This window comes from Sminthopsis crassicaudata, chromosome 6 (genome assembly GCF_048593235.1).
Source record: "Sminthopsis crassicaudata isolate SCR6 chromosome 6, ASM4859323v1, whole genome shotgun sequence".
Lineage (NCBI taxonomy): Eukaryota > Metazoa > Chordata > Mammalia > Dasyuromorphia > Dasyuridae > Sminthopsis > Sminthopsis crassicaudata.
The window spans coordinates 195,441,409-195,467,036 of NC_133622.1; the positions used below are offsets into that span (position 1 = coordinate 195,441,409).

Consider the following 25,628-nt stretch of genomic DNA (forward strand, 5'->3'; position numbering starts at 1 on the left):
AAATACACAAAAAAGAACAGTATGTTTGCCAATTTCTCTGAAAAGTTTATGAGTAAGAAAAAAATTCCATTTACTTTGAGGTAAAACTGGTGGATTTAGACATTTGTCAGTTAACAGATTCTGCAAGGCCTTTAGTCCCATTTTTTTGGGTACAATTTCAGCCCACTTTTTAGGGTTCTTAAAAACAAAACAAAACCAAAAAACCCTCTGATGTCAAAGTAAACTCTTGAGGAAAATAAAACATAGATACTTGCTTTAAAAGACCATGGCATAGTCAAACCAACTTATAAACATATAAAAGTATTTTTTAAAAAAATGTATCAGAATATGTCTGACATATTTAAGGAAAAATCAATGGCTTTTAAAGACAGTCATGAGTTTCATTTTAAAACCGGCTGAATTCCCAAAGAAATAAGTTAAGTCCTTCCAGTTTTTTGTGTAGGATCTGCACATTCTTTCCCACAGAAAACAGGACAAATACATATATTTGCTCAGATAAGTATGTCTGTGGATGGCCAAGGATCTAGATGAAACAGAAGATTAAAGCCCTAAGCAAACATTGGAGCAACCACCTAATCCACACTGGGAAGGTCAGGAGCCAGATGTCCCAAATCAGAAGGTCCAAAGTGAAACCCATTTGAAAACAGGATGTTTTCATACCCATAAAAAGTTAAAATTTACTCAAGAGAAAAGAGATATGAATGGGGAAAAAATAACATCGTTTTATTTTCCCCTAAAAAAATATGGCTGTAATACAGAAGAAATCGATATTGGAAGACAGAAGACCCAGGGTGATAGGGACTCCATCTACCAAAGTTCCGTCTCTTAACCCTTCAATATGGGTTAGGCCATTCTGCCTTAAGGGAGAGTCCAGCTTGATGGCAGATTCCTGGTATTCTCTTTTGTTCTGACTTGTCTTACTGGTCACCTAAGGGCATAGAAGGGCCCACCCAGGTAGAATCAGGCCCCTTCAGATTTGGAAGATGTTCCAAAGCCATGAGTCATATGGCTGACCAAATGAATTTCCACATGGAAACAAGCAGGGGGAGTTGGCTAGCTAAGTAATACTCAATATATTTGTCGAATAGCCTTTCTATGCTATGCTTAAATAAACTTTAGTTAATTGAGAAATGACCTACAAAAGTCCCATTTTCTTCAATATCAAAAGTGTACTATATGGTATTAAGTCCCTCAAAACTCCCCAAACTCTATGAATCAGTGGTTTTAGGTTAAGGTTTCCCATGCTTGATTAGAACTCCCATGACCAAGGATGACAGCAAAATAGGTCTTTAGTTCATTTAGAAACTCAGGGGTCAAAAGTGATTGTGAGCCAAGACTGAGTTCCCTGCTAAAGAGGTGTTTCCCCTGGGCTCATTTTCCCCTACATCCAGTATTCTTTCCTTTGTTATCAACAGGAATCCACAAAAAATCCTGCTAAAAGCCCTGAGACACAGGCATCCTCTTATGAAAAAAGTAGTATTCAACACTTCAAGATGATTAGAAATCAGAACATGAAAGAAATCTGTAGATGTGACATTGGATTTTAAATAGAAGCAAATTTTAAAAAATCAGATTGATCTGATTCTTCTTTATACATGTTGGATGGGGTTGGGGATGGGGACTGGAGTTCTATCATAATTCAACATAATTATTGCAAGGGTAATTCTTACAAGAAAAATGGTTTTAGTTAACATGGCCCATGAACCATGCATGGCCCAAATCCCACCCAAGCTCAGACAGAAAGTCAGCAAAGCACAGAAGGGCATCTCAGCCAGGTTGGGAAGAAGCATGGAAGACATGCTTCTCTTTCCCTGCTAGACCTTCAAAGGAACACTGCCAAGGAAATGCTCCACAAGGAAAAGTTGCTTTTAATAATCCCTGTTTTCTTCCGACACCAGGATCTGTTTCTTTTATGTCCTAGTTAAACGTTATCATGGAGGAGAACATGAGACAAAGAGTCAATAGGGTGACATTGCAGATTTCAAATTTAGGTGATCTTAAGTGGAATCAAGAATATGGACAATGGACCTGCTTGGTTCATATAGTGGATGAAGGTGATAGTCCCTTTGCCCTGGTCAGACCAGTATTGTGTTCTGTTCTAGGGCCCATATTATAGGAAAGAAAGATATAAATAAAGTAGAAAATATCAGAATGCTAAGGCAGGAAACCATGCCATATGAATACTAACAGCAGAAGAAACCAGGAGTCTGGAGGAGAGACGATGTAAGAGGGGCAAGATAGCTATCTTCATTATGAGACTGATTCTGATTGGTCCAGAAAGCAGAAGAATAACAACAGGATATTGTCGACAGATTTTTGGCTTGATATGAGGGACTTGCTAATCATCAGAGCTGTCCAGGGTAGAACAGGCTGTCTCATGTTAAGCATCTCCTCAAAAAGAGGTGATGGACAAATTGAGAAATACAAATATTTTTTGGACATGGCCAAATTTATCTCTGTTTTGCTTAGACACGTTTGTAACAGGGATTGTTTTTGTTGCCTTATTAATTTGGGTAAAGGTTAGGGAGGTAGAAGAGGGAAAATGTGAATTTGAAAATAAATTTTTTTTAAAAACAATTTAAAATGAAGGGAAATGAGTTCCTTATCTTTGCAGAACTTGGGTACAAGCTAAGTGACTACGTTTTGGAAGATTTTACAGATGGAATTCCTGGTCAGCTAATGGATCAGAGTTGGGGTTCTTAAGAGTTTTTGCAGCTGTATTTTAAATGGATCAGAGTTGGGGCTCTTAAGAGTTTGTGTAGTTATACTTTAAAAAATTCTTTGATAACTATTTCAATAATTGTTTTCCTTTGAAATTCTAAATATCTTACTTTATGCATTTAAAAACACAGTTCTGAGAGTAGGTCCATAAGGTTTACTACCCGTAGATTAAACAATAATATTTACTCTGTGATAGTGTCTAAAAAATAATACTCTGAAGACAAAATACCCAAATAAAAACATAAAAAGGAGCAATGCGGCTGAAAACCTTGACAGTTTCCTTTAAAATGTCCAGCAGAGTGATTTTTTCTGGCTGTGATTCCACATCATGGTGAATTTCTAAGGTGATTTGCGTGATGGAGGGTTTAGGACCCTCCTGGTCTTGACTTGCAAGCAGTGAAATATAGGCCTGTATTGAGCCAAGATAATCAAATAATCATGTGAGACTAGGCAGTTGCATTCATTGTTTGTGCAGAGCATTTTAGCTGTAATTGGTGGGGAAAGGTTCAGAAGCATGATGTTGGAAGAGAATCTCGAGGCTTACATTTTTCCTTTAGCCTTCTCTTACAAACTCCCTCTAGGATGGGAAACCAGGAGGAAAAAGCACACATTAGACATGCCCTTTAGACATCCACCAACAGAACCAACCCATCTTAAAAGGACTGATGTTGGTCATTCCCTAAAATGAAAACATACTATTTACCAAACACCCCTTTTCCCTTTCCCAATCAGAATACAGGGGCCCTGAACTGTTGATAAGGGTAACTACATAGGATCATTCTGGGATGCTTGTGTACTTATGGTATAGATTAGCTGGTAGACTGAGTCAAAAATAGTGTCAGATATTTATGAACAAATTTGACTGTGGGCAAGTCATTTAACTGCTGTTTGACTCAGTTTCCTCAACTGTAAAATGGGTTTAATAATAGAAGCCACCTCCCAGGGTTGTCGAGATTATCTGTACAGCCCTTAGTAAAAAGCAGACACCATGGAAATGTTTGTTTTCTTCTCTCTTAGGAGGAATAAAGATGATTTACAGGATCATGGATTTAGCCAAGTTCAACCCTGCTCATTTTACAGATTCAAGGGCTCAAAGCTAGGCAGTATACCAGCAGTGGGATGGGAATCTCCAGGCCCTCCTGTGGCAAGGTTTTAGGCTTTATCCTGCCCCAGAGAGGGGGTGGGTAGCAACTTTCCCCTGGCAGGTCCCTCGTGCCCGCTTAGGAAGGAGTAATGAAGAGATAAAATTCTCCCTCCATCTGTGAATGGTACAGAGTCATACCTCTCGTACCCGCCTTTGTAAACTTTGGGGGGAATTCAGGGTGACTGGTGATAATCTGGTTGTTTATAGAATGTTTATATGGAATGACAATCTGTTATCAATCTGTTTTATGACATGGTCCTGTGATTTCATAAACATAGGGACCCACTCACTGGGAAACTCTTATAAATGTAGATTGGCTCCTTCTCTAAAATTTATGCTATTGGGAGATCTGCCTAAGAACACCCCATAGTCTGTGTTGAGGCAGGATTTTAAACCCAGATTGTCCTTTCCTGAGACTGGCCCTATCCACTAATGTTACACTGCCTTTTCACAGATGACAATATAGATGCTTATTTCCACATTATTTCCAAATGTTGTCCAACCTATACTTCTCTTAAAGCAGTGTAGATCTGGTAATTTCTGGGTGTGTCCAACACCCTTCCCTTGGCCCGAGGGGCCAAAATTATTTTTGTAAAAATACTAAGACATTAAAATTTCTAATATTGCAAGGAACGACAGATATAACCATCATATATTTTTTAAAACTCTCTGGTAGGATTTTTAATCATTTTAAGAATGTAAGAGGGTCCTTAGACCAAAAAATTAGGGAACAGTTTTTTCCTAAAGAGGGATACACACTGATAGTCAAAGGGAAGGAAAACAAGAATTGTTTTCCTGAATTTTGGGCACAAGGTGGCGCATGGATGCAAGGCCGTAGACAGATGCCTTTAGACAGATCTCCATTAATTCTCCTACTTTTTTTTTTTTCCCCCTGAGATTAATTTCTCTTTCAACTTGAAAGGAAAATAGAGCTTTCTGGCACTGTCCTGAGGTCATCAATCCCTCTAAAACCCCAGGAGAGGCTGGATGACCAGACAGACCTTCATCTCAAATAAGCTCATGCACTTGAACTTGGGTATCCTGCAAATAGGAGACAGAACCAAGGAGAGGCAGCAGCCCAGGGAACAACATGCAATGAAGGACACCTTAAAATATTATTTTTTCTAAAAGTAGATCCTTCTAATGCTGGAAAGTCTGCTGTCTCTGGCCAACAGGTGTTCCATTTGTGATGAGTCAAGCTGTGCTAAGTCAAGGAAGGAAGGGGTCCGGTCTTATTGTGGGAGAAGCAGGGATGAGGAACACTAAGGGGAGGGCTGCTAAGTGGGTGAGGGAATTTTGAAACAATGTATGTTTTTCTCCTATGGAAATGATTCCATTTGCTTCCCTTACAACATTTTAGGGGGGCACCAGGATGCCCGCCTTGCTCTTGGGGGTAAGCAGGAAGGCTGGCGAGTCTCTCCCCTTCATGGGGGAATGGGCAGGATGTTACAATGTCTGTGGACATCACCTCCTCTTTACCTCTCTCTGTGCTTTCAGCGCCGGCCATGGTCCTGGAGAGCTGGCTGTGGAGGCGCTCGATTTCTGCATCCTTCAATGCCAGCTGCTCTTGCAGTTGGGCGATTTCAGCCTGGAAGAGCATGGTTCAGATGAGTGAGTGATCAGAAACAGAGGAGCCCGAACGGAGAACGTGATCCCATGGGGCACGGGGAGAGGGCTGATTCAGCTTGCATTACCCACTGCCTGCCTGCCTGGCCGGGCGGTGACTGTCCTGGAGTGACCCAAGCAGAAGCCACGATGGAACGGTGAAACCGTGCCTTAGTTAACAACCTCAACGAATTCTTGTCTGCTTCAGTCAGGACCACAGGCTCTGACCTTCTGCCTTCAAGTGTGGGGATCAGGGTATATTTACATATGAAAGAACCAGGGTCCCAGGGAGCTCCCCTAAGGACTAATTATGTTTCTGCTAAAGTTAGAAGGAAGAGATGCTCTCTTACCTGATGGCAAGAAATCTGCCCTGGACATAGAAATTATGGTGATCATTGTATGAAAAGTCTTAAGAATTGGGTTTAACATATATTTTTATATGATTAACATATATTGGATTACATGACATTTAGGAGAGGGGAAACTGGAACACAAGGTTTTTCAAGGGTCAATATTGAAAAAATTATCCTTGCATAGGTTTCAAAAAAAAAAAAAAAAAAAAAAAAAAAAAAACCTTCAATTAAAAAAAAGGATAAAAAATAAAAAAGAACTGGGTTTAAGCCAGCTGGTAACCAGCTGGATAATCAGGGTTTAGCCATGCTAAATCTTGGTTTATTTGTAAACCAGGAATAATAATCCCTGTACTATTTAAAACTCCTGGTATATAATTAAGGCCTTCCACTAGTGCAAAGACTCTCTGAAATGTACAGTCATAATCATAAAGAGCTGGCTGGGGACACTGAGAGCTTAAGGGATTTGCCCAATGTCATATGTCTAATCAAGGCAGGACTTGAAGCAGGCTTTTCCTGAGACCAGGACCAACTTTTTAGCCACATGGCTTCACATTCTTTCTATTAATAATTGGTAAAATGCTAAAAAAGAAAATGACATGTTCTATCAGTTATTCTCATGGTGTTTGTTGGCTGGCCGTGCTTAACTATTTTGGAGAAATGTATTTTGTTCCATCGATTTACTTTTCTGGTTTTATAACCAGTGCTAAATGGTTTGGGGAACTACTGCTTTTCTTGTCCTCCTGCCTCATGCCACCAGGAGCCTCAAGTTAGCCCACCAGCTTTTCCTTGGGAGGTGGGGGGGTGTTAAATATTGTTTTACTGCTTCCAGCATCACTAGTCCTGGCTCTTCCACAAAAGCCTTTAAATCTCCAGAGAGCTACAATAGACTTGGGATGGTCAGGATCCCTTTAAAGAGCAAGTAGAGTTACCAAGAAGAGCTAAATATAAATTCTTTAACTTAGTGGGATACTAAAAATATCCTTATTTCATCAATGAGGGTGATCCCTGCATCTGGCTTGAGTAGGGAATTCCCATAACCTTCTTCCCTTCCCCACAATGTTACCATGTCATAGCTAATCCCCTGGTGATGAGATTCTCTGAGGGTGGATGATCCTTGGGTGACAAAAATCTAGACCACCAAGGGTGCAATATCCAAGGTTTTTTTCTGGCCCATTTATACCTAGAAAATCCTGCTTTCTAAGCCATTCAGGAACGAAGGACTGCCTTGCATGTCCATGCCAGGATAAGCAGAAGGGAGATTTTAGGAATATGCTCATTGCTTAAAATAACAATTATTTTGAAGATGGCTCATTTTTAATCTGTGTACTGCCCATCCTTTGTACAGGGCTAACACATAGTAAGTAGTCCCTTAATATATTTGCACTGTTGTATTTGACTCTAAAGAAGAACTCTGAGGATCCATCTCATGTTACTTCTTTGCAGAGGTAGGGGACTATGGATGTGGACCAAGGAAGATGATGTCAGTTGTTTTTAAATGTCTTGAGTAGTTTTGCTTAACTGTTCCCTTCCAGCTCTCTTTTAATTCACTTATGAGATTCCCTGGGAAGGGAAGGAAGGAGGGATTCAAAAACAAAAGATAAATTTTATTTAAGAAAAAATAAGTATTGATAAATCAAAATGTAGAAATGGGGGCAAATGATAGCACGGTTCATACCTCTGGTATTATTTTTGGAGGGGGGAAGCTCTTAGAATTAAGTAACTTGCTCATAGATACACAGCTAGTAAGTATCTGAGGCCCTATTTACATTCAGATTCTCCTGACTTCAGGTGCCCTATTCACTGTGCCACAGAGATGCCCTCTCCTGTAATATTAACAGAATTGAGGGTTAAGCCTTTCCAGTTTATGCAGAATGCCCACACCTGTGCCCCAGGACTCAACTGGAGTCTGGTTCTATAGCCTGTTACTGGAAAGGGAAAAAAAGAATCCGCCATTTTCAAGCAGAAGAAATAATTGGGCAAACAGAGGCCTTGTTTAGCATTCACATAGCAACCCTTCCCATGTGAGGTGATTCGGCTATAGGCATCAGGAGCAGCGATCACCTGGTCTGGTGTGTTTTACCTTTGTTGCTTTTAACTTCCATTCATACTGATTTCGCTCGCTCTCCAACTCTTCCACTTTAATTTTGAGATGCTTGAGTTCCTGCAGCAATTCCTAAAATGAAAAAGAGAAAAGAGAAAGAGAGAAAAGAGAGAGAGAGAGAGAGAGAGAGAGAGAGAGAGAGAGAGAGAGAAAAGGTGGCTTAGTGATGTCTGTTAACCCCAGGTATGCAATGCCTGAAACTAAATTATTCAGGTTCTAACATAGCCAATGACAGCCATGCTAGACTACACCTCCTATTTCTGCCTTTTAGAGACTTTTCCAGTTGTGTTGGGGCAGGTTTTTTCCCCCCAGAAGAATACTGGAATATTAAAAGGCAGCTCAGTAAGATCTATGAACGCCTTTTGTTTTCACAGTAGTTTCTGGACACACTTGCATGAGAAGTGTCCCACTTGTTGGCCTGGGGCTGAGGCAATCAGGAGCTGGGGGAATCAGAAAGGGATAAATAAAACCAATCAGGAGGCAAGTTAAGCACTCTCTTCTCTGCCCCAACACTGAGGGATGATCTCTACCAGAGAGAGCCCAGTCTTGGGCACTTCATGGGAGACAATAGAGTATACTAGGCCCAGGCACATCCGTTCAGGGGTCTGAGGTATAACTGGAAAGATAGAAAGCTGCAGGAGTTCAAAAGGGATGAGACCAGGGGGCTACAGTAGTCCAGGGTGAATGGGTGGAAGAATGGCACTTGATATGTTAGATCATTTAACCCTGAGACTCTTTCCTAAAAGAACCACATACTCCTAGCTTCCTAGAGTTTGAAGGAACTGTGTAAGGGCATCTGAGCAATAAATCTCTTGCACAATAGTCGGCAATTGCTTGAATACCTTCATTAATGGGAATTGGAGTCCTACCAATGCAGACAAACCATTCCTTTCTAAAGAGTTAAGTTCTTTTGAATAACCTGTTCTTTCCTACCTCAGAGGGCTGTTGTGAGAATCAAATATATGATGCAATATATTGGTAGCTACTGTAGACATGTAGTACACGTAGCCTTTTGTCTTCTATAAAATATATTCTTGAATTAAAAATACCTTTCCATAACCTCAGAATTCCTGTCCAATTGCTCCAAATCCCAGTGATTCCTCTATAGTTACATATGTGTGCATTCTGTACATACATATATATATCTACATTCCCTCCTTATATTAAAATCTCATATGCTCTGTATTATCTATGCTCCAATTAATGATGCTACCTGAGGCTATTGTCTTTAGCTCCTGTCTCCTCTTAGTAATTACTGAGCATCTCTTACACTATTTTCCTTCTGCCTACAATGTCCCGTGTACTTACTGAATAGCCTGGCCCATCCTTCATATTATCTGGATTTTCCATTTTAACTGGAAATTTTTCTCTCTTCTCTTCAGTGAAAACACGATTGCAAGCAAGAAGAAGCAAAGAACAAGGAAGAAGCTTCATTCCAGTTTTTAGGTACAGGAAGAAGTTATTCCTCCTTTTCCAATTCCTAACATACCCATAGAATTCTCTTAAGTCAGAAGAGCTAGATTTATTGAAGCTCAAATGATTTTCGAAATTCAGGCAACCCGAGCAAGTATTTTGTGGATTATTATTGTCTTTCTCTTCCTCAGTGGCCAAAGCTAGACAGCTGACAATTCTCTTACCTGCCCATGGCTACTGTTGAGTTGTTAATAAATACACGGCACACAATTAGTGAAAGACTTAGGAAGGAATGCCCAAGCCATGCTATTTCTCCAGATAACTTTAGAGAAGGGGTGAAATGGGGCAAGTCAAAGAAAGGAAAATGGTCCCTGGGCTCTGCCCAGAGTCAAACAGACGAATGACTGGTACCCAAAACAGACTCTTGTTAGTAGAACCCAGAATTCTCTGCACACTCAAGGCAGTACCATCTCATGCTGGGATATACTTAGGTTTGCTTCATACAGGCAAGCCATCGGGGTTGCTGGCCTGGGGGCTCTCCTGAGGACTACATTCATCCATGTGGTCCCTGTCCTGCAACATTCTCTCTTGAATTTGGCTACTGATTTCCAGCTGTAGTCTACACATCTGCTCCTGTAGATCACTGATCAGATTCACTACTAACTGTAAAAAGGGAAGAGACAGGAAGCAAAATCATTGGTAGTTAGAGCAGGATCTAGTCCAACCTCCAAATGTCACAGATGAAGAAACTGATTTTTGTTGAGATTTTCAAGTTGGAAAAAAAATACTCCAACAAGGAAATGTTTTTATAGTCAATAGTTTTTAGTTTTATTCAGAGGAACTGAACAAAAAGGCATCATATATCACTGTTGGTTATTGGAGGCATCAGTTCAATTTAATTGAATTCACCAAACATTAAGTAGCTTACTCTCTAAGACCCTGTCCTAGGTGCTGAGGGAGGTACAAGAATGAAGGCTTGCAACCGACATCTGAAAAAGCTGAATTTAATCTAGACAAAATCATGAGATATAAACAAGGAAATTACATCACAATTAGAAATGCTTTTCAAAATCAGAACACATTAAATTTGGATATGTATTCATAGAACAGACAGCTTGGCAAAGTGCATAGAGAAGGACTTTGGAGCAAGAAGACTTAGATTTAAGTCTTCCCCATGACACACATTATCCATGTGATCTCTGAATGTCATGACCCAGGCCACTCTCTAATTCTCTATATTGCAGAGAAGGTATCTTCCAGCACACGTAGAAGGAGTTTCCTTCCCAGGGAGTTCCCAAAATTACTGAAAGAAAAGGTTAGTCCCTATACCAAAGCTCATTCATAGAAGAATTCTTATATTTTATATCCCAGTATATTTCTTATAATGTACTAAAGTATGTAGAAAAACATGAAGTGGAGGAAATCAAAAAATGTTAACATTTTTTATCAATTTTCTTTGAAAAGGTAGGATAAATATGGGATTTAGATTGAATTGCACATGTTTAAACTATATTGGATTACTTGTGGATAAGGAAAAGGTAGTGAGAAAAATTTGGAAGATATCACAAGGTTGAGTGTTGAAAACTATCTTGGCTTGTATTCTGCAAACAAACAAACAAAAAAAAAAAACAAAAAAACTTTAAGTAAAAATTTAAAAAAGAAAAGAAAGAAAACTAAAAATCTGGCTAATGTTAGGAGGACAGGAATGCCAAATTGCTGTGAATTGGTTCAAACATTCTAGAAAATGGTCGGGAACCATAGGCAAAAGTCATTAAATTATGCATATCCTTAAATTATACATATATTGCTCCAACATGACCGAAGAAAAGGATAAATAAGCAGAATATGCATATGTACGTATGATCAATGTATGTGTTCATTCATTCATTTATGCTATAGGCATGGGAACATTCACAACACCTTTTTTGTAGAATCCCCAAATTAGAAATATAAAGGTCCTCACTTTTGGGAGAATGGTTGAATAAAAAGCATTTAAAATTCAATAGAATATTATTGCATCATACAAAATGAGGAAGAAATGTCCAGTTTCAAGGGACTGAAAAGACCTCCATCATCTGATACAGAATAAAATAAGCAGAATTTCAAAAACAGTACAATGACAACAACATTAGAAAGAAAATATCTTTTTTTTTTTTTGCTGGAGGAAATTGAGGTACCCATAAGAAAGCAACTTAAATCATTACTATTTTATTTCAGGTTTTATTATATAGGTTTTTTCAAACAAATGGTCCAGATTGAATATTTTTATTTGGTATTCAGGATCATATTCAGTTCACAAATTTATATTTATATTTGCTGCAAATGTTACTTAACTTGATGATTTAAAAAAATAAATGCCTGACAAAGAATGTGTCCAGAGAAAAGAATACTGGATTTTCAATCAGAAAACCTGGATTAAAGTCCTGTCTCTGAACTACTCTCTGGGTGAGCTGTTCACTTGTAAGCAATCAGTTTGTGACAGAATTTTTTATTTTAGTAACTTTTAAATTTTTCCAAATACTGCAAAGATAGTTTTCAACATTCACCTTCGCAAAATCTTATGACCCATTTTCTCCCTCCCTCTCCCAACTTCTCCCCTAGACAGCAAGCAATCCAATAGGTTAAACATGTGAAATTCTCCTAAACATATTTTCATATTCATCATGCTGTGCAAGAAAAAATCAGATCACAAGGTGAAATAAAAATGACAACAACAAAAGTAAAAATATTATGTTGTGATCCACATTCAGTCTCCATAGGTTTTTTTTTTTTGTTTTTTTTTTCCCCCCTGAATGCAAATAGCTCTTTCCATCACAAGTCTATTGGATCTGTCTTGAATCACTTCATTGTTGAAAAGAGCCAAGTCCATGTGATGGAATTTTTTTTTTTTAATTCAGCATATTTTAAAATCTTATTTCAGGGCAACAAAGGAAATTAACATCATCCAGCTTCTCTGAAGAACAAAAGCTCCAATGCTAAGAAGCAGGGAGAGGAAAGACAATGCTATGGAGCAGCTCTCAGTCCTTCCCTGTTCTGTTTTGTAAATTGTCTTGTTCTGATAGTAAGCTTTATCAATAAAATCTTGTTTGTGTTTTGTTTTAAAAAGTTATGTTTGGTAAACTTAGATTCTGCAATTCCAACAGAATGCAGATTTGTATTTACTCCTGCTGTGGAGAAGGGAAGGGATGGAGCCTAGGGATGATGGATTCCTTTTTTGTTTTTTAAATTTTCAAATTCTAATTTTATTTCATGATAGGGTTTTTTTTTTAAGCTTTTTATTTTCAAAAGATATGCACGGACAATTTTTTAACACTGACCCTTGCAAAACCTTGTGTTCCAATTTTTCCTCCTCTTTCCCCCTTTCCCTTCCCCCAGATGGTAAGCAATCCAATATATGTTAAATATAGTAAAAATATATAGGAGCAGCTAGGTGGCGGATTGGATAGAGCACCAGCCCTGAAGTCAGGAGGACCTGAGTTCAAATCTGATCTCAGACACTTCCTAACTGTGGCACCTAGGCAATGAAAATTGCCTTAACCTTAATTGCCTCAGAAAAAAGAAAATAACATATATATGTTAAATCCAATATATGCATATTTATATAATTATCTTGCTGTAGGAGAAAAAATAGATCAAAAAGGGAAAAAAATTGAAAAAGAAACAAACAACAACAACAAAAAGAGGGAGAATGTTATGTTGTGGTCCACACTCAGCTCCCACAGCCCTCTCTCTGGGTATAGATGATCACGAGTGATCATTGGAACTGGCCCGAATCAGGGATGATGGATTCTTAAGAACCAGAGAAATGCTCAGTACAGTCAATCTCATCTTTGTTTTTAAAATGAGTAACAGGAGGAACTCTGCCTCCCCAAGTCTTGCCTTTGGATAGACTGAGAGACTGGGGATTAGGGAAAATAGTCACAAGAGGGCTCAGGAAGCTGTTGGAACACACAGAAACATAAATGTTTCTGCTGAGAAGTGAGGAAATATAAAGTTATGGGGAACATGGCAGAAGGCCTCTGAACCCTTCAAAAGTGGCTGGGAGGCAAAGCAAAGTCAAATCCGGAGCTGACTAGCTCCTTCACATCAATCCAATTCCCTGACAAATCCCGGCATCATCATCCTAAGCTCATGAAGGACAAACAGCAAATTAACAACTAGGGTAATTAGGATAGAAAGAAGCCCCAAGAAGGTCCCTAGGAAAGCTTTTGATGTCAGGTTGGTTTGAAGTTCATGGAACCATAAGATCTGGAATAGAGAATGCCTGATCTGCCTGCCTGTTTACCCATTGTGGGGATTATAATAATAGCTGCCTCTGAAGGCTATTGAGATAATATGTGCAAAAGCACTTAGCATAGGAGCAGCCAGGTGGCTCAGTGGATAGAGCACCAGCCCTGAAGTCAGGAGGACCCGAATTCAAATCTGGCCTCAGACACTTCACACTTCCTAGCTGTGTGACCCTGGGCAAGTCACTTAACCCCAAAGGCCTCAGCAAAAAAAAGCACTTAACATAGTACATGGTAGCTGAAAAGTACCTAATAAATGCTACTTTTCTACTTCTCTAATCCAGAGGTTCTCAACTTTTTGTGTGTGTCATACTGGTGAAACCAGTGAATTCTTTTTCAGAATCATATTTTTAAATGCATCAGATTACAATGGATACCAATTATATCAAAATAACTGTCAACTGGACTCTAAAGTAAGATTTCCTGCAACAGTCCATCCAACCTTTCTTAATTACAGACAAGGAAATTAAGGCTGGCCCTAGGAGATAAAGCACTATCATTAGAGAATCATCTATACTGAAAGCCAGTATTTATACTGGCAAGTAGAAATCTTGGAGTCAAGGAATCTTGAAACTGAAAATGGGGGGAGGGGAGTAGAGGAGAGTGATCACATATGTCTACTAAACCAGACATTGAGAGAATAACAAATAACAAAGAGAATAGGGATTCTTAACCTGGATCCATGAATTTGTTTGAAAGAAACATTTCATAACTATTTTTCCATATTACTAATCTCCTCCATAATCCTATGTATCTTATGCATTTAAAAACACAACTCCGAGGAATCATTTGGCTTTGCCAAATTGCTAAAGGAATCTATAACGTAAAAAAGATGGAGCATGCCGGAAATAGGGGAATACCAAGGGAATGTCCCTCAGATTTACCAAATTCATTTAGGGAGAAGGGTAGCAATACAACTTGTGACCTCAGATACTAATGTATGAAAGGGGTGGTTTGTGAGAACTTAGAGCAAGAACTTGGGATCACTGGTTACTACAATGGAGTTGCCAAAAATAGCTCTGTGGGGTCCATCCTTAGTCCTGTGTCATTTGACATCTATATAAATGACTTGAAGATACAGACATTATGTTAATCAAGGTTGCAGATGACATAAAGCTGGGATGAATGACAACATCAGAATTTGGAACAAATTTTGACAATAGTCAATGGAAAAATGGAGTATTTTACTGAACACTTAGCTAGCTCAGTGAGTCAACAGTATCATGTGGCAACCCCCAGACTCCCAAGTCTAATTAATTAAAAGTCGTATTTATAAAAAACAGAATTTAGAAGGATGGAATTTTCCCCAAAGAATTATGCTAATCCCAGCACTTAATGACAAGCTTACAGTAGGTAATGTTTATTAAATGTCAAACTGAATGAAGGAGGTAATAATAATCCCATCAGCATCAGACTTTGGAGTACTGCACTCAGTTCTGGGGTCCCTAATTTCCATTGGGATAGTTAGGGGATAGAGCATCAGCCCCAGAGTCAGGAGGACCTGAATTCAAATCTGGCCTCAGACACTTTACTATACGCCCCTTGGCAAGTCACTTAACTCAACACTGACAAGCATCCAAGTGTGTGAGGGTGAGGGGCAGGGAGGGAAGCTCAAAAAAACATACCACCCACCCAAGGATTAGTTGAAGGAACTGTGGAGGTTTGGCCTGGAGCAGACAAGATTTAGAGGATAATGAAAAGTGTCTGAAAAGATCTAAAAGATGTCATTTAGAAGAGGGATTAAAATTGTTTCCATGGGCCCCAGAGGACAGAATTAGGAACAATGGGTGAAGTTAGGGAGGAACAGATTTCAGCTTGATATAGGGAACAAATGTCCCCTCCAAAAGTACACTGCAGAGGGGGTGGGATCCTCGTTATGGGAGGTTTTCAGCCTAAAGCTTGGGACCTTTCTGTCTGAAGCAAAGGATACTTAAAGGAGGGGTAGGGTGAGCATTGGGAAGTGATTGTGGTATGGAAATGAAAGGCACTTTGAAATCATTCTTTAAAAATAGTGCAAGAAGGAATCAAAAAATAGTAAGATGATTTAGAGCTGTAAAGAGATCCTCTAAGAATCCCCAGACCCAAGTTATTTGCAGAGCATAATAGTATAACAGAGAGTGCCAGATTCAGGAAGACTCAGGTTAAAATTTTGTGTCTGACATTCATTAAATGCCTGACCATGGGAAAATTATTTTACTGTTCTGGGCCTCAGTTCCTTCATCTTTAAAATGGGATAATCTTGCTCACCATCCCTTACTTAATCCATAAAAATGTTGTGAGATCTTTGTAAACCTTAAAGGGCTAAAAACACATCAGTTATTATTGTTAATATTACTGTTGCTTAAGGCAATAAGCAGCAGACTTAGGATCCAAGCATAATTCCATATTCCAAATTCATTAGTCTTTTTACTACCCACAGAGATTATCTCTGCTTTCATTTATATAATGTTTTAAGAGGAAGAATGATAATCCATACTCCCATTTTCAGAAGAGAAAAATTGAAGCTCCAAGGAGCAATACAAACTTGGCTAGGAACTGGTATTTTGACTCTATATCTTTCTAGAGCACAGCAATAACTATCTCAATAGTCCAGAACGAAAGAGCTTTCTATTAAGCTGTAGATATATCATGTTTCAGCACATAGATCTTTGGGATTAGGGGTTCAGGAAGCAGTGTGGAAAAGCTCTCACACTCTTGGTACATGTTTAACTCTTCCCAAAGAGTGGCCAACCCTGGCACGTTTGGGGACCAAATGCACCCCAGTTAAATAAATAGAACTATGACATTTAAAAAAATAAACAATATTTAATAAATAAAAGAACCATGACATTCTCTTTAATAAATAAAGGAACCATGACATTCTCTTTCTCAAATATATTCTTAAAAGCAATTTATTTCTAATAGGAGGAGGCCCCTGGGATCCCTCATTCATTTGGTGCTGTAGCTTTGGATACATCATTGCCACTTTCTAATGATTCCCTCTCTGTCCCTTTGTCCCTAAATAGAATAATCTCGGGGCAGCTAGATGGCGCAGTGGATAGAGCACCAGCCCTGAATTCAGGAGGACCCGAGTTCAAATCTGATCTCAGACACTCAACACTTCCTTGGCTGTGTGACCCTGGGCAAGTCACTTAACCCCAGCTTCAGAAAAATAAATAAATATAATAATCTCCAACAAAATAATATAGAATAAGTTACATGTTTGAAGAAGCCCCTGGAATATTCATAGGATTGAGAGCTTGGAAGAAGTGCTACTTCCTCATTTGACAGATAAGGAAACTGAGGTTGAGACATGACCAGTGATGTGCTCAGGGACCCTCAACCAAAAAGTGTCTGAGGCAAGATTTGAATTCCAAGCCTAGAGCTCCATCCACTTTGCCCTGTAGTTTTCCTCAGCCTTTTCCCTCTCACCCCCCCTTTGCCACCATAGTCTTGCAGATAGCAGTGGTCAGTCTGGGTCTTGCTAAAATGTACAGCTTGAGTGTAAGTGTTTGCAAAAAACTCGGATAGCTGTTCTCCTCCTGACGTTGCCCCCCAAGTTGGCAGTCTGTAGACATGGCCTTTCCCAGGGCACCTCAGGCAGGCGGAGACGTGACAATGGCACTCACCTCGGCTTTCCTCTGCTTCTCCTCCTGATCTTTCTGTTCCCTTTCCATGCCGACCAGCCGGAGCTTCAGCTCCGAAACCTCCGCCGTCAGCTCTAGTTTCTGTGCCTCAAGTGATGTGCGGCTCAACAATTCCTGCAGTCAGAAAAAGGCGTTTTAGATATTCCCAACAAATCACACCATGGCGGATGCTCGGATGGATGATCTTGGAGGATCCTCCAAGATCCTCCAACAAGGAATCCGAATTTTGGGGGTTCACAGGCAGCTGTTGCTGGGAACAGGGGTGGATGGGTCAAAGGTATGCATGGGGCTAAAAAATGTTAAATCCATTATTTATTTTGATACTCACAATAGCCCAGGGTGATAAGTGTGCTGTTAGTATTATACCCATTTCAGAGAGGGGAAAAACAAGGTATAGAGTGGATCAATGACTGTAGTACATGTCATTAGATGTAAACCTGTTGAGAGCTTTGCCTTTCTTTGTGCCCCCAGCACTTTGGCACAGTGCCTGGCCCACAGTAGCTTCATAAATGCTTAATGACTTGATGGTTCACCTTGGGTTCCACCCTCTATCACTTATGTTGTGAAAGTGAAAAACACAACTAACTTCTCTGGCCCTCAGTTCTTCACCTGAAAAAATGAGTAATTTGGTTTAGAAGGTCTCTTGTGCTTCTAACTATGATTCTGACTTCCCATGACTGATCAGAAACAGGATTTGAACCTAAATTTCTGCTGATTCTTCGGCCCTCACTCTTACTCTTTCCACCACGCAATCCTGCTTCCCTGTAGGGCAAGTGCCCCAACAACCTTTGGACTTCACTTTGACTGAGGGGCCCAAAGTCATCCGAGCTCTTTATGAGCCCACTCTGCTGCTGGCTTCCTTTCTGAGAAGGAGGCAGCAAAAAGCAGCTCATGGCAATGTGGAACTGTGCCCAAAGGGCTATAACACTGTGCATACCCTTGATCCAGCAGAGCCATTCCTGGATCTGTATCCCAAGGAAAATCATAAAGGGGGGAAAAGGACCCACTTGTGCAGAAATGTCTGTAGTGGCTCATTTTGTGGTAGCAAGGAATGGAAAATGAGTAGATGCCCATCAGTTGGGGATTGGCTGAACAAATTGTGGTACATGAAGGTAATGGAATTTTATTGTTTTATAAAAAATAATGAACAACCTGATTATAGAAAGGCTTGGAAAGATTTACATGAACAGATGCTGAGTGAAACAAACAGAATCAGGAATACATTGTACACATTAAGAGCAAGAATATGCTATGATCAAGTATGAAAGGATTGGCTCTTCTCAGTAGTTCAGTGACCCAAAGCAATCCTAACAGACTTTGGACAGAAAATGCCATCTACATCCAGAAAATGAACTAGGGACACTGAATGTAAATCAGCACATGTTACGTGCACTTCTTTTTTCTTTTTTTAAAATCTCTCTCATTTGCTGATTTTTCTCTCCCAATATAATTCATAAAACAATGTGTACTAAAAATAAATAAACTAAAAAAAGGAAAGCAACTCATGTCAGGGATACAGCAAATCAAATAGGGGGAGGCCCCTGGGGTCCCTCATCCCCAACCTAGGCCTGGGCAGGGAAAATAAAACTTCACCATGAGATCACTGGAGGTCTACATCAGGCTTTGATAGCAAAGAAAGATATGGTGGTACACACCAGGAATCCAGGGAGGGAGACTGGTGCAGAAGAAAGAATTATCTTATCAGTGTATTCAAATGATATGAATTCAAATGTGACCTTTGCTACTTACTATTCTAATAAACGGTCAATTTACTTAACTTCTCTAGGCCTTAAGTTTCCTTGTCAGTAAAATGAAGAGATTGGATTAACTGATCTTTAAGGTCCTTTTTAGGTCTAAGCTTATGATCCTATGAATACTAGCAGGATGGATGGCAGAGGAGGAGACCATTTATGAAACTATTGGGGAGCTTAGAAGTTTGTTTTGGGGTGGAGTGCTATAGGAGTAGAAAGGAAGCTCCTTGGAGGAGCAGAATTGGGAAATTACATTTCCTTTTCTTAGCAAACCTATCCAGGGGTAAGGAAGACTGGGGATGTGGAACACTGAATGGGCTGCCACTCATTCAAGCTGATGTTTAGGGGGACAGGTAAGTTCAGTCTCAAACAAGTTTAGCTCAGGTCAAACAGCTGAAGGTATCCAATAGATGGGAAAGTCCAGGAAGCTCTGAGGGAGAGATTGAGGGTGGAGGTGTAGATTTGGGAGTCACCTGCACTGAGGTGATGTATGAAATACTGGGAGGTTAACCTTAGAGCTAAGGCATGAAAAGGGCTGGGACAGAACCTTAGGGAACACCCATAATTAAGGGGCAGGAGGAAGATGGAGAAGCAGCAAAAGGATAGAATGTAGAGCTATGGAAAGTAAGAGATAGTAAATAGGCGAGGGGTGACCTTCAGTAATGGCAGAGGGTACTGAGAAGGCAAAGAGATGAGGACAAAAAAAAAAAAAAAAAATTGAAATTAGCAGGAAGGAGCCAATTGGGGTTAAGTGACTTGCCCAGGGTCACACAGCTAGGAAGTGATAAGTGTCTGAGGTTAAATTTGAACTCAGGTCCTCCTGACTTCAGGGCTAGTGCTCTATCTAATGTACCACCTAGTTGCCCCATGGTTTTTCCTTTTTGCTCCGATTTTTCTCTACTAACATGATCCATAGAGCAAAGTGAATTAAAAATAAACGTACAAAAAGAAAAAAAGAAAGAAAATAGACTTCTTAGTCTTCCTAAAAACTTACAACACATCCCATTCTATTTTCACCTGACCAAAGAAAGAAAAGGGAAATGTAAACACAAGCTCAAACATCTATAGCTTGAAAGGATTCAACCCATTTGGGTACAGATTCATAGATTTGGACCTAGTAAGGACTATAGAGGTCACCTAGTTCACTCTCATTTTACAGATGAGGAAACTGAAGCCCAAAGAAAAGTTGTGTCAGAGGCAGAATCTGAATTCGGGTTCTCAGACATCAGAGTCAATTCCAAGAAGATGGTTTCCCCATCACTTCAAAAACACAATGAAACACGCCAAAAGTATATAATAATGGCACCTCATTCTTCACAGTACTAAGTTCCTTAAGGAGCTACCACTTCACTTCAAATCTCTCTCTTCTCAGGCTGAAAGGTACCTGTTCCTTGGTTGTGATTAGATTAACCAGGTCATTTTAGGGAAAGAGCCTCATACAAGTTCATTTTTTTTTTTTTTTAAAGCACCTTCTGGCTTCCTATTAGGAATTGGGTTTTTGCTCCTATTTACCCACAAGCCACATGTCTGAAAATTTCCAATAGCATCTAGTCCCTCTACCAGCTACAAATAGCTCTAAAACATAAATAAAATATAAATATATTTTATATATTTCTGTCTAAAATATTTTATAAATATGTCTAAAACATAAATAAAATATAAAAAAATAAAAAGCTCTAAACAGCTACAAAAAAAAGAGGGCACCACAATTCAGATCTGTACAATGGTGTTCTCTTCAACTCCTAACTCTTACTTTCTCCATATATCCAGTCAGTTGCCACATCTAATAATTTCTGCTTCCCTAATATCTTTTGCATCTCTTCCCTTTCTTTCCACTCATATAATCACCATCCTATTAGGGTCCTCATCACCTTCCACCTGGAGCATTTCAAGTTTCCCATTTGGTCTTCCTGGATAAAGTGACTCCCACTCCAACCTATCCTCTATAAAGATGCCAAAAAAGTTAGACTGGAAAATGTTACTCTTCCACCCTCCCCCCCAAATAAATGCTGGTGATTCCTATTTCTTATAGAATCAAGTATAAACTATTTTGGGAGAAGGGGAAGGGACTAAGCATTTATTGAGTGCCTACTATATGCTAGTACTGAGCTAAGCTGATACACATCAATTTTACATGATCCACACATGTTCTTGAAAGCCCTGGCTCCTTCTAACCACCTCTCCATTCTTCTTACATTATTCTTGTCTACATGCTCTAGTACTGAGCCATATTGGCCAAAGATGCTGGCCACATCCCATCTCTGAACATGTCCATGTGGTACACAAGCCCTCAACTGTTCTTGCATGCTTCCTAGAATCCCTGCTCTCTTCCAAAATATCACCTTGTAGAAGAGTTCTTTACAGATCCTTTGTTATTAGGCATTCCTATCCAAAGGAACGTAGCTTGTATTTACCCATGTGTGTAACTGCTGTCTCTCCCATTGGAACGGCAGCTTCTGAAGTCTGTTTTGCTTTTGTCCTTGTATTGATAGTTTACTATATTCCTGGCAACCTGGGAGTGCTTAACAGTTGCCTGTTGATTAGGTGACCTTTGGCACCTGGTTTGGAATCAAAGGGCTTGGTTTTCAGTCCAGGCTCTGTCACTATCTCTGGGCAAATTGTGGTTGGATTTAAGAGATGACTTCTAAAGTCCCTTTGTTTCTCTGAATTCTGGACTTTTGGGTAATAATAAAACTCTAAGGAACTCAAACTTCATCTGACTAATCAATCACAGAACCAGAGAATTCAGGATCTAATCCAACTCTCCCACATTTTATATAAACTGAGATCTAGAGAGTTTAAATGACTTTTCTAATGCCACACAGATAGTTTTAAGGAGGGCAGCCCAATACCTTAAACTGCTTTAGAAAATAAAAGGCCCCACTCAATAATTTGTTTCTTTCTACCTCTGCCTCTACTTCTGTTGACTCTGGAATCCTGAATAATGTTTCATCATGCTCTGTGACTATTAACCTCATAAATGATCGTGATTAAATCCCTTTATCTTTCTTCACCTCAAAAAATAAGAGTGGGCTTAGATCAGGGAGCTTTGTTCATTTGCTTAGGTTCTTCCCCCTTTGCTCCCTCAGTGAATCTACATCTATGTGCTGACCCAAGTGAATTTGTTGTCTTCCTCTTCTTAGGTGTTATAGGACCAGTCATAAGATCCTACCTAGTTTTAGAATTGGAAAGTCATCAAACTCAACCTCCTGTCATAAGTGAGTAGACAGTGGCCTAGAGAGGCTGACTCATTGTCACATAATAAAAGTCTGAAGTAGAATTGAACTCAGATATAATTACTTTTGGATTTGAACTCTGGCTCCGTAACTCCAAGTTCTGGGCTTGTTCCACTTCACAGGAAAGGAGAGAAGAACAATCCATGCAGTACTTTTAAGATTTGAAGAGTGCTTTCCCCACAATAATCAGAAGTGGGTCATCCAAGTATCATTGCATTCTCCTCATTTTACATACAGGGGAACAGAGTGATAACATGACTTATCCAGGGACATTGAATATTTTGGGAACTAATATTTGAATAGATGCTCTTGAATGTAAGTCTAGCATTCCTTGCATTATATAAAGTATCACAAGTCACAAAAATTTTGATTCTGAAACTTTTAATTGTACTAAGACTTTTGCGATCACCTCTACCATACTGTCTCCATAGTCTAGTAAGATATATAGTAAAGTGGCTGTCCAAATCTGGTTTTGTTATTTCCCAGAATCACCATATTTCAGAGTTGCAAGGGATCATGATGATCATTTTAGTTACCCAAGAAAGAATTATATTCATCACACACCTGCCAAGAGATGATGCGATACTAACCTTTATTTGAAGATCTCCACTGAAGGGGAACCTACCTCCACCAAAAAAGTCTTCCTGATACACCTAAATTTGCCCTTTTGAAACTTTTACCCATTTTTCTAAGTTCTGTCCTCAATTTCTCTCTAGCCTTAATTATTACATGGCTGCGGCCTGTTGAAGATCTTAGTTTAAAAAGACCAAGGTCTCCCACTGCATCCAGGGTCATCTTCAGTAGTCCTGATCTATATCTGGCCACTGTACCCAGATGACTCTGAAGGAAAAACTGAGGCAGTTGATTTCCCCCCCACACACAGTCCTCCTTCACTTAAATCCAATTCACTTGCAAGACAAGACGTCACCTCCTGGTATCCTGTCCTCTTTCAGAATAAAAGAAAAAAACAGAATCCATCTAGTCTCTTTTATGCTTCATAGATTTTCTAAATAGTGAGCACAGTCGTCATGTTCCTCCTAGGTCTTTCCTTCTTCAAACCATCTTATATGGCCTGCTTGAGACTTTCTTATTCTAACTACCAATCACAGGACATCCTCCAGATTATCAGCATCCTTCCTTGCCTGTAGGTGCCAAGAAATAAACTCAGGGATTCAGGTATAGTTCAACGAGGACAGAAGACAGGGGCAGAATCATTTACATATTCTGGAATCTATGCTTGTCTTCAGATAGACCAAAATTGTATTAGCTTTTTGGGGGAGCGCTAACTACGGGACTGTTGACTACTCCTGACTAGCAAGTCCGCTCAACTTCTAGAAACTTTTTAGATAAACTGCCTTCTAACCATACTTCTCTCTTTAATTTGTGAGGTTGATTTTCCACCCCACCTTCAAGGCTTTATATTCATCCCCATTAAATTCAGCCCAATTCTCTAGTTTGTCAAGATCCTTTTGGATCCTTTATTTGATAATTGTTAATAGTCACTCAATTTTGTGTCACCTTAAAAGTTAAAATAGATCCCTTCTGTGTTTTGTCCAAGACATTGATAAAAATATTAACTAATTCAGAGTCAAGCACAGATATCTGGGGTACTCGATCATTCCAAATGCCTGTTTTTAAAATATTATATGTACCTAGGGATTTTTGAAAGATTCAAATGAGATGTATACAGACATCAAGAAGAGTTCTTATCACTATTGAGAGTTATCCATTCTGTTGATTGTCCAGGCTTTAGTTCCTACTTTCTCGATCTCTGTAAGAATCCTTATTCTCACTGGACCAAAGGGTTGGCTGACCCCTCTAGAGCTCATTTCTTCATTTTACAGAGATTAAGTCCCTTTAAAACAGTTTAAAGGTAGAAGGATGCAGCTGCCAGAGGATTACCAGTCACTTTATGGTTTGGGGCAGGTCACATGTTGCCTGGTCAGCTGGGAAACACTAGATTAATGCACATTAATGTGCATTAGCCTCTAAGCTAAAGAAGATAAGTCATAATCAATTCTTAAAGAAGGTTTTAAATAAATCCCAGAAAAGTACCAACAATTTGCTTCCTTTCCCCAAGATTCTTTTTTTTTTTTTTTAAATAGTCACTTCTGCATATGAAACTCTACCCAAAGTAGAATTCAGTGGTTAGCACACTGCCTAGCATATACTAGGTGTTTAATAAATGTTTATTGATTGATTGATGAAATTGTGCACTAGAGAAACACAGGAACAGAAAGAGTGCTTACCATGTCATCCATCAGCTTGGAGCACAACCAATCAAGATAACATATAGACTTATTAATAATCCCATACAAAAAGTCCATGGTAATTTGGGAGGGAAAAGCCATATTCATTTAGGGGAATGGAATAGGCCTCATGAAGGAGGGATTAGCCTTTGATTTGAGTCTAGAAGGTAATTAGGGATTTTCAGAAGCAGGACTGAGGAGGGAGTGCTTTCCAGTAAGGGGTGGGGAATCCAGTTCAAAGGAATGGAGAAAAGATGGGATTACGCCAGTATCCACACCAATGAAATTACAGATATTTTTTAAGGCATAGGGTGGTGCTTCATAAAGGGATAAAGAACAAAGTCATCTTTAAAGTCGCTGCTCATCAGCAGCTTTCTCCCTAGGCTGAACAGTGAAGTGGCTCAGGTGGAGGTAGGGATGGTTAGGGGCGGAGAACAAAGGGAGACATGGGAGGTGAAAATTATCCTACCATAGTTTCCCTTTTCTGCTTCCATCTTTTACCCTCCATTTCTGATTTAACTTGATTCAAAGTAAATATTCTTTCCTTAAAAGGATCATGCCTTGAAACAATTATCTCCCCCTTCTAGAGAAACTTGTCTGGAAGGGCTCATTAGTGGGATGTGGTCCAGCTCGTTCCCAACAAATGACAGAGTACTTCCAGTGGTATGAAGCAATGTGAAACACCAGGACGAACACACGGGCAGTTGAAAGAAAGGAAAATACAAATTTGCCTTGCTGGCGTCTTGAAGTCAAAGGCTTGGTCAATTCTGCTGAGCAATTTTGTCGATGACATTCTCAGTAGGAGGGTTGTGCCCCCAAATAACACTTTTTGATGTATAATTGCAGGGGCTTTAACAAAACAAATTAGAGTGGAGAACTGAGAAGCCATGCCTGGGGAATTATCCTGGGGTGGGAGAAAAGGGAAGGATCAACTAAGTCTTGAGTAACTTAAGTTTTTATAAATTAAACAAAACCTTCTACAACCAAAGGAAACATGGATTCATGGTCCTATTGCCATCCCATTCTACCCATGCACAGCCCACTTCCACGGTGCCTTGCACATGGGCCTTACACAACTTTCTAAATCATCAATCATCAGCCAGAACTTTTCAATGAAAGGTAACTTTTCTTCCCCATTGATCA

General features: G+C 39.5%; 1 protein-coding gene across 1 annotated transcript in view; it reads right to left on the bottom strand.

Moving 5' to 3' along the window:
- The window catches only part of PPFIBP2 (PPFIA binding protein 2), a 173,754-nt gene that overhangs the window by 27,839 nt on the left and 120,287 nt on the right, over positions 1-25,628 (bottom strand). Inside the window, 3 exon segments of the mRNA XM_074275431.1 lie at positions 5,345-5,453; positions 7,904-7,996; positions 17,232-17,363. Coding sequence (XP_074131532.1) covers positions 5,345-5,453; positions 7,904-7,996; positions 17,232-17,363 — 334 coding nt within the window.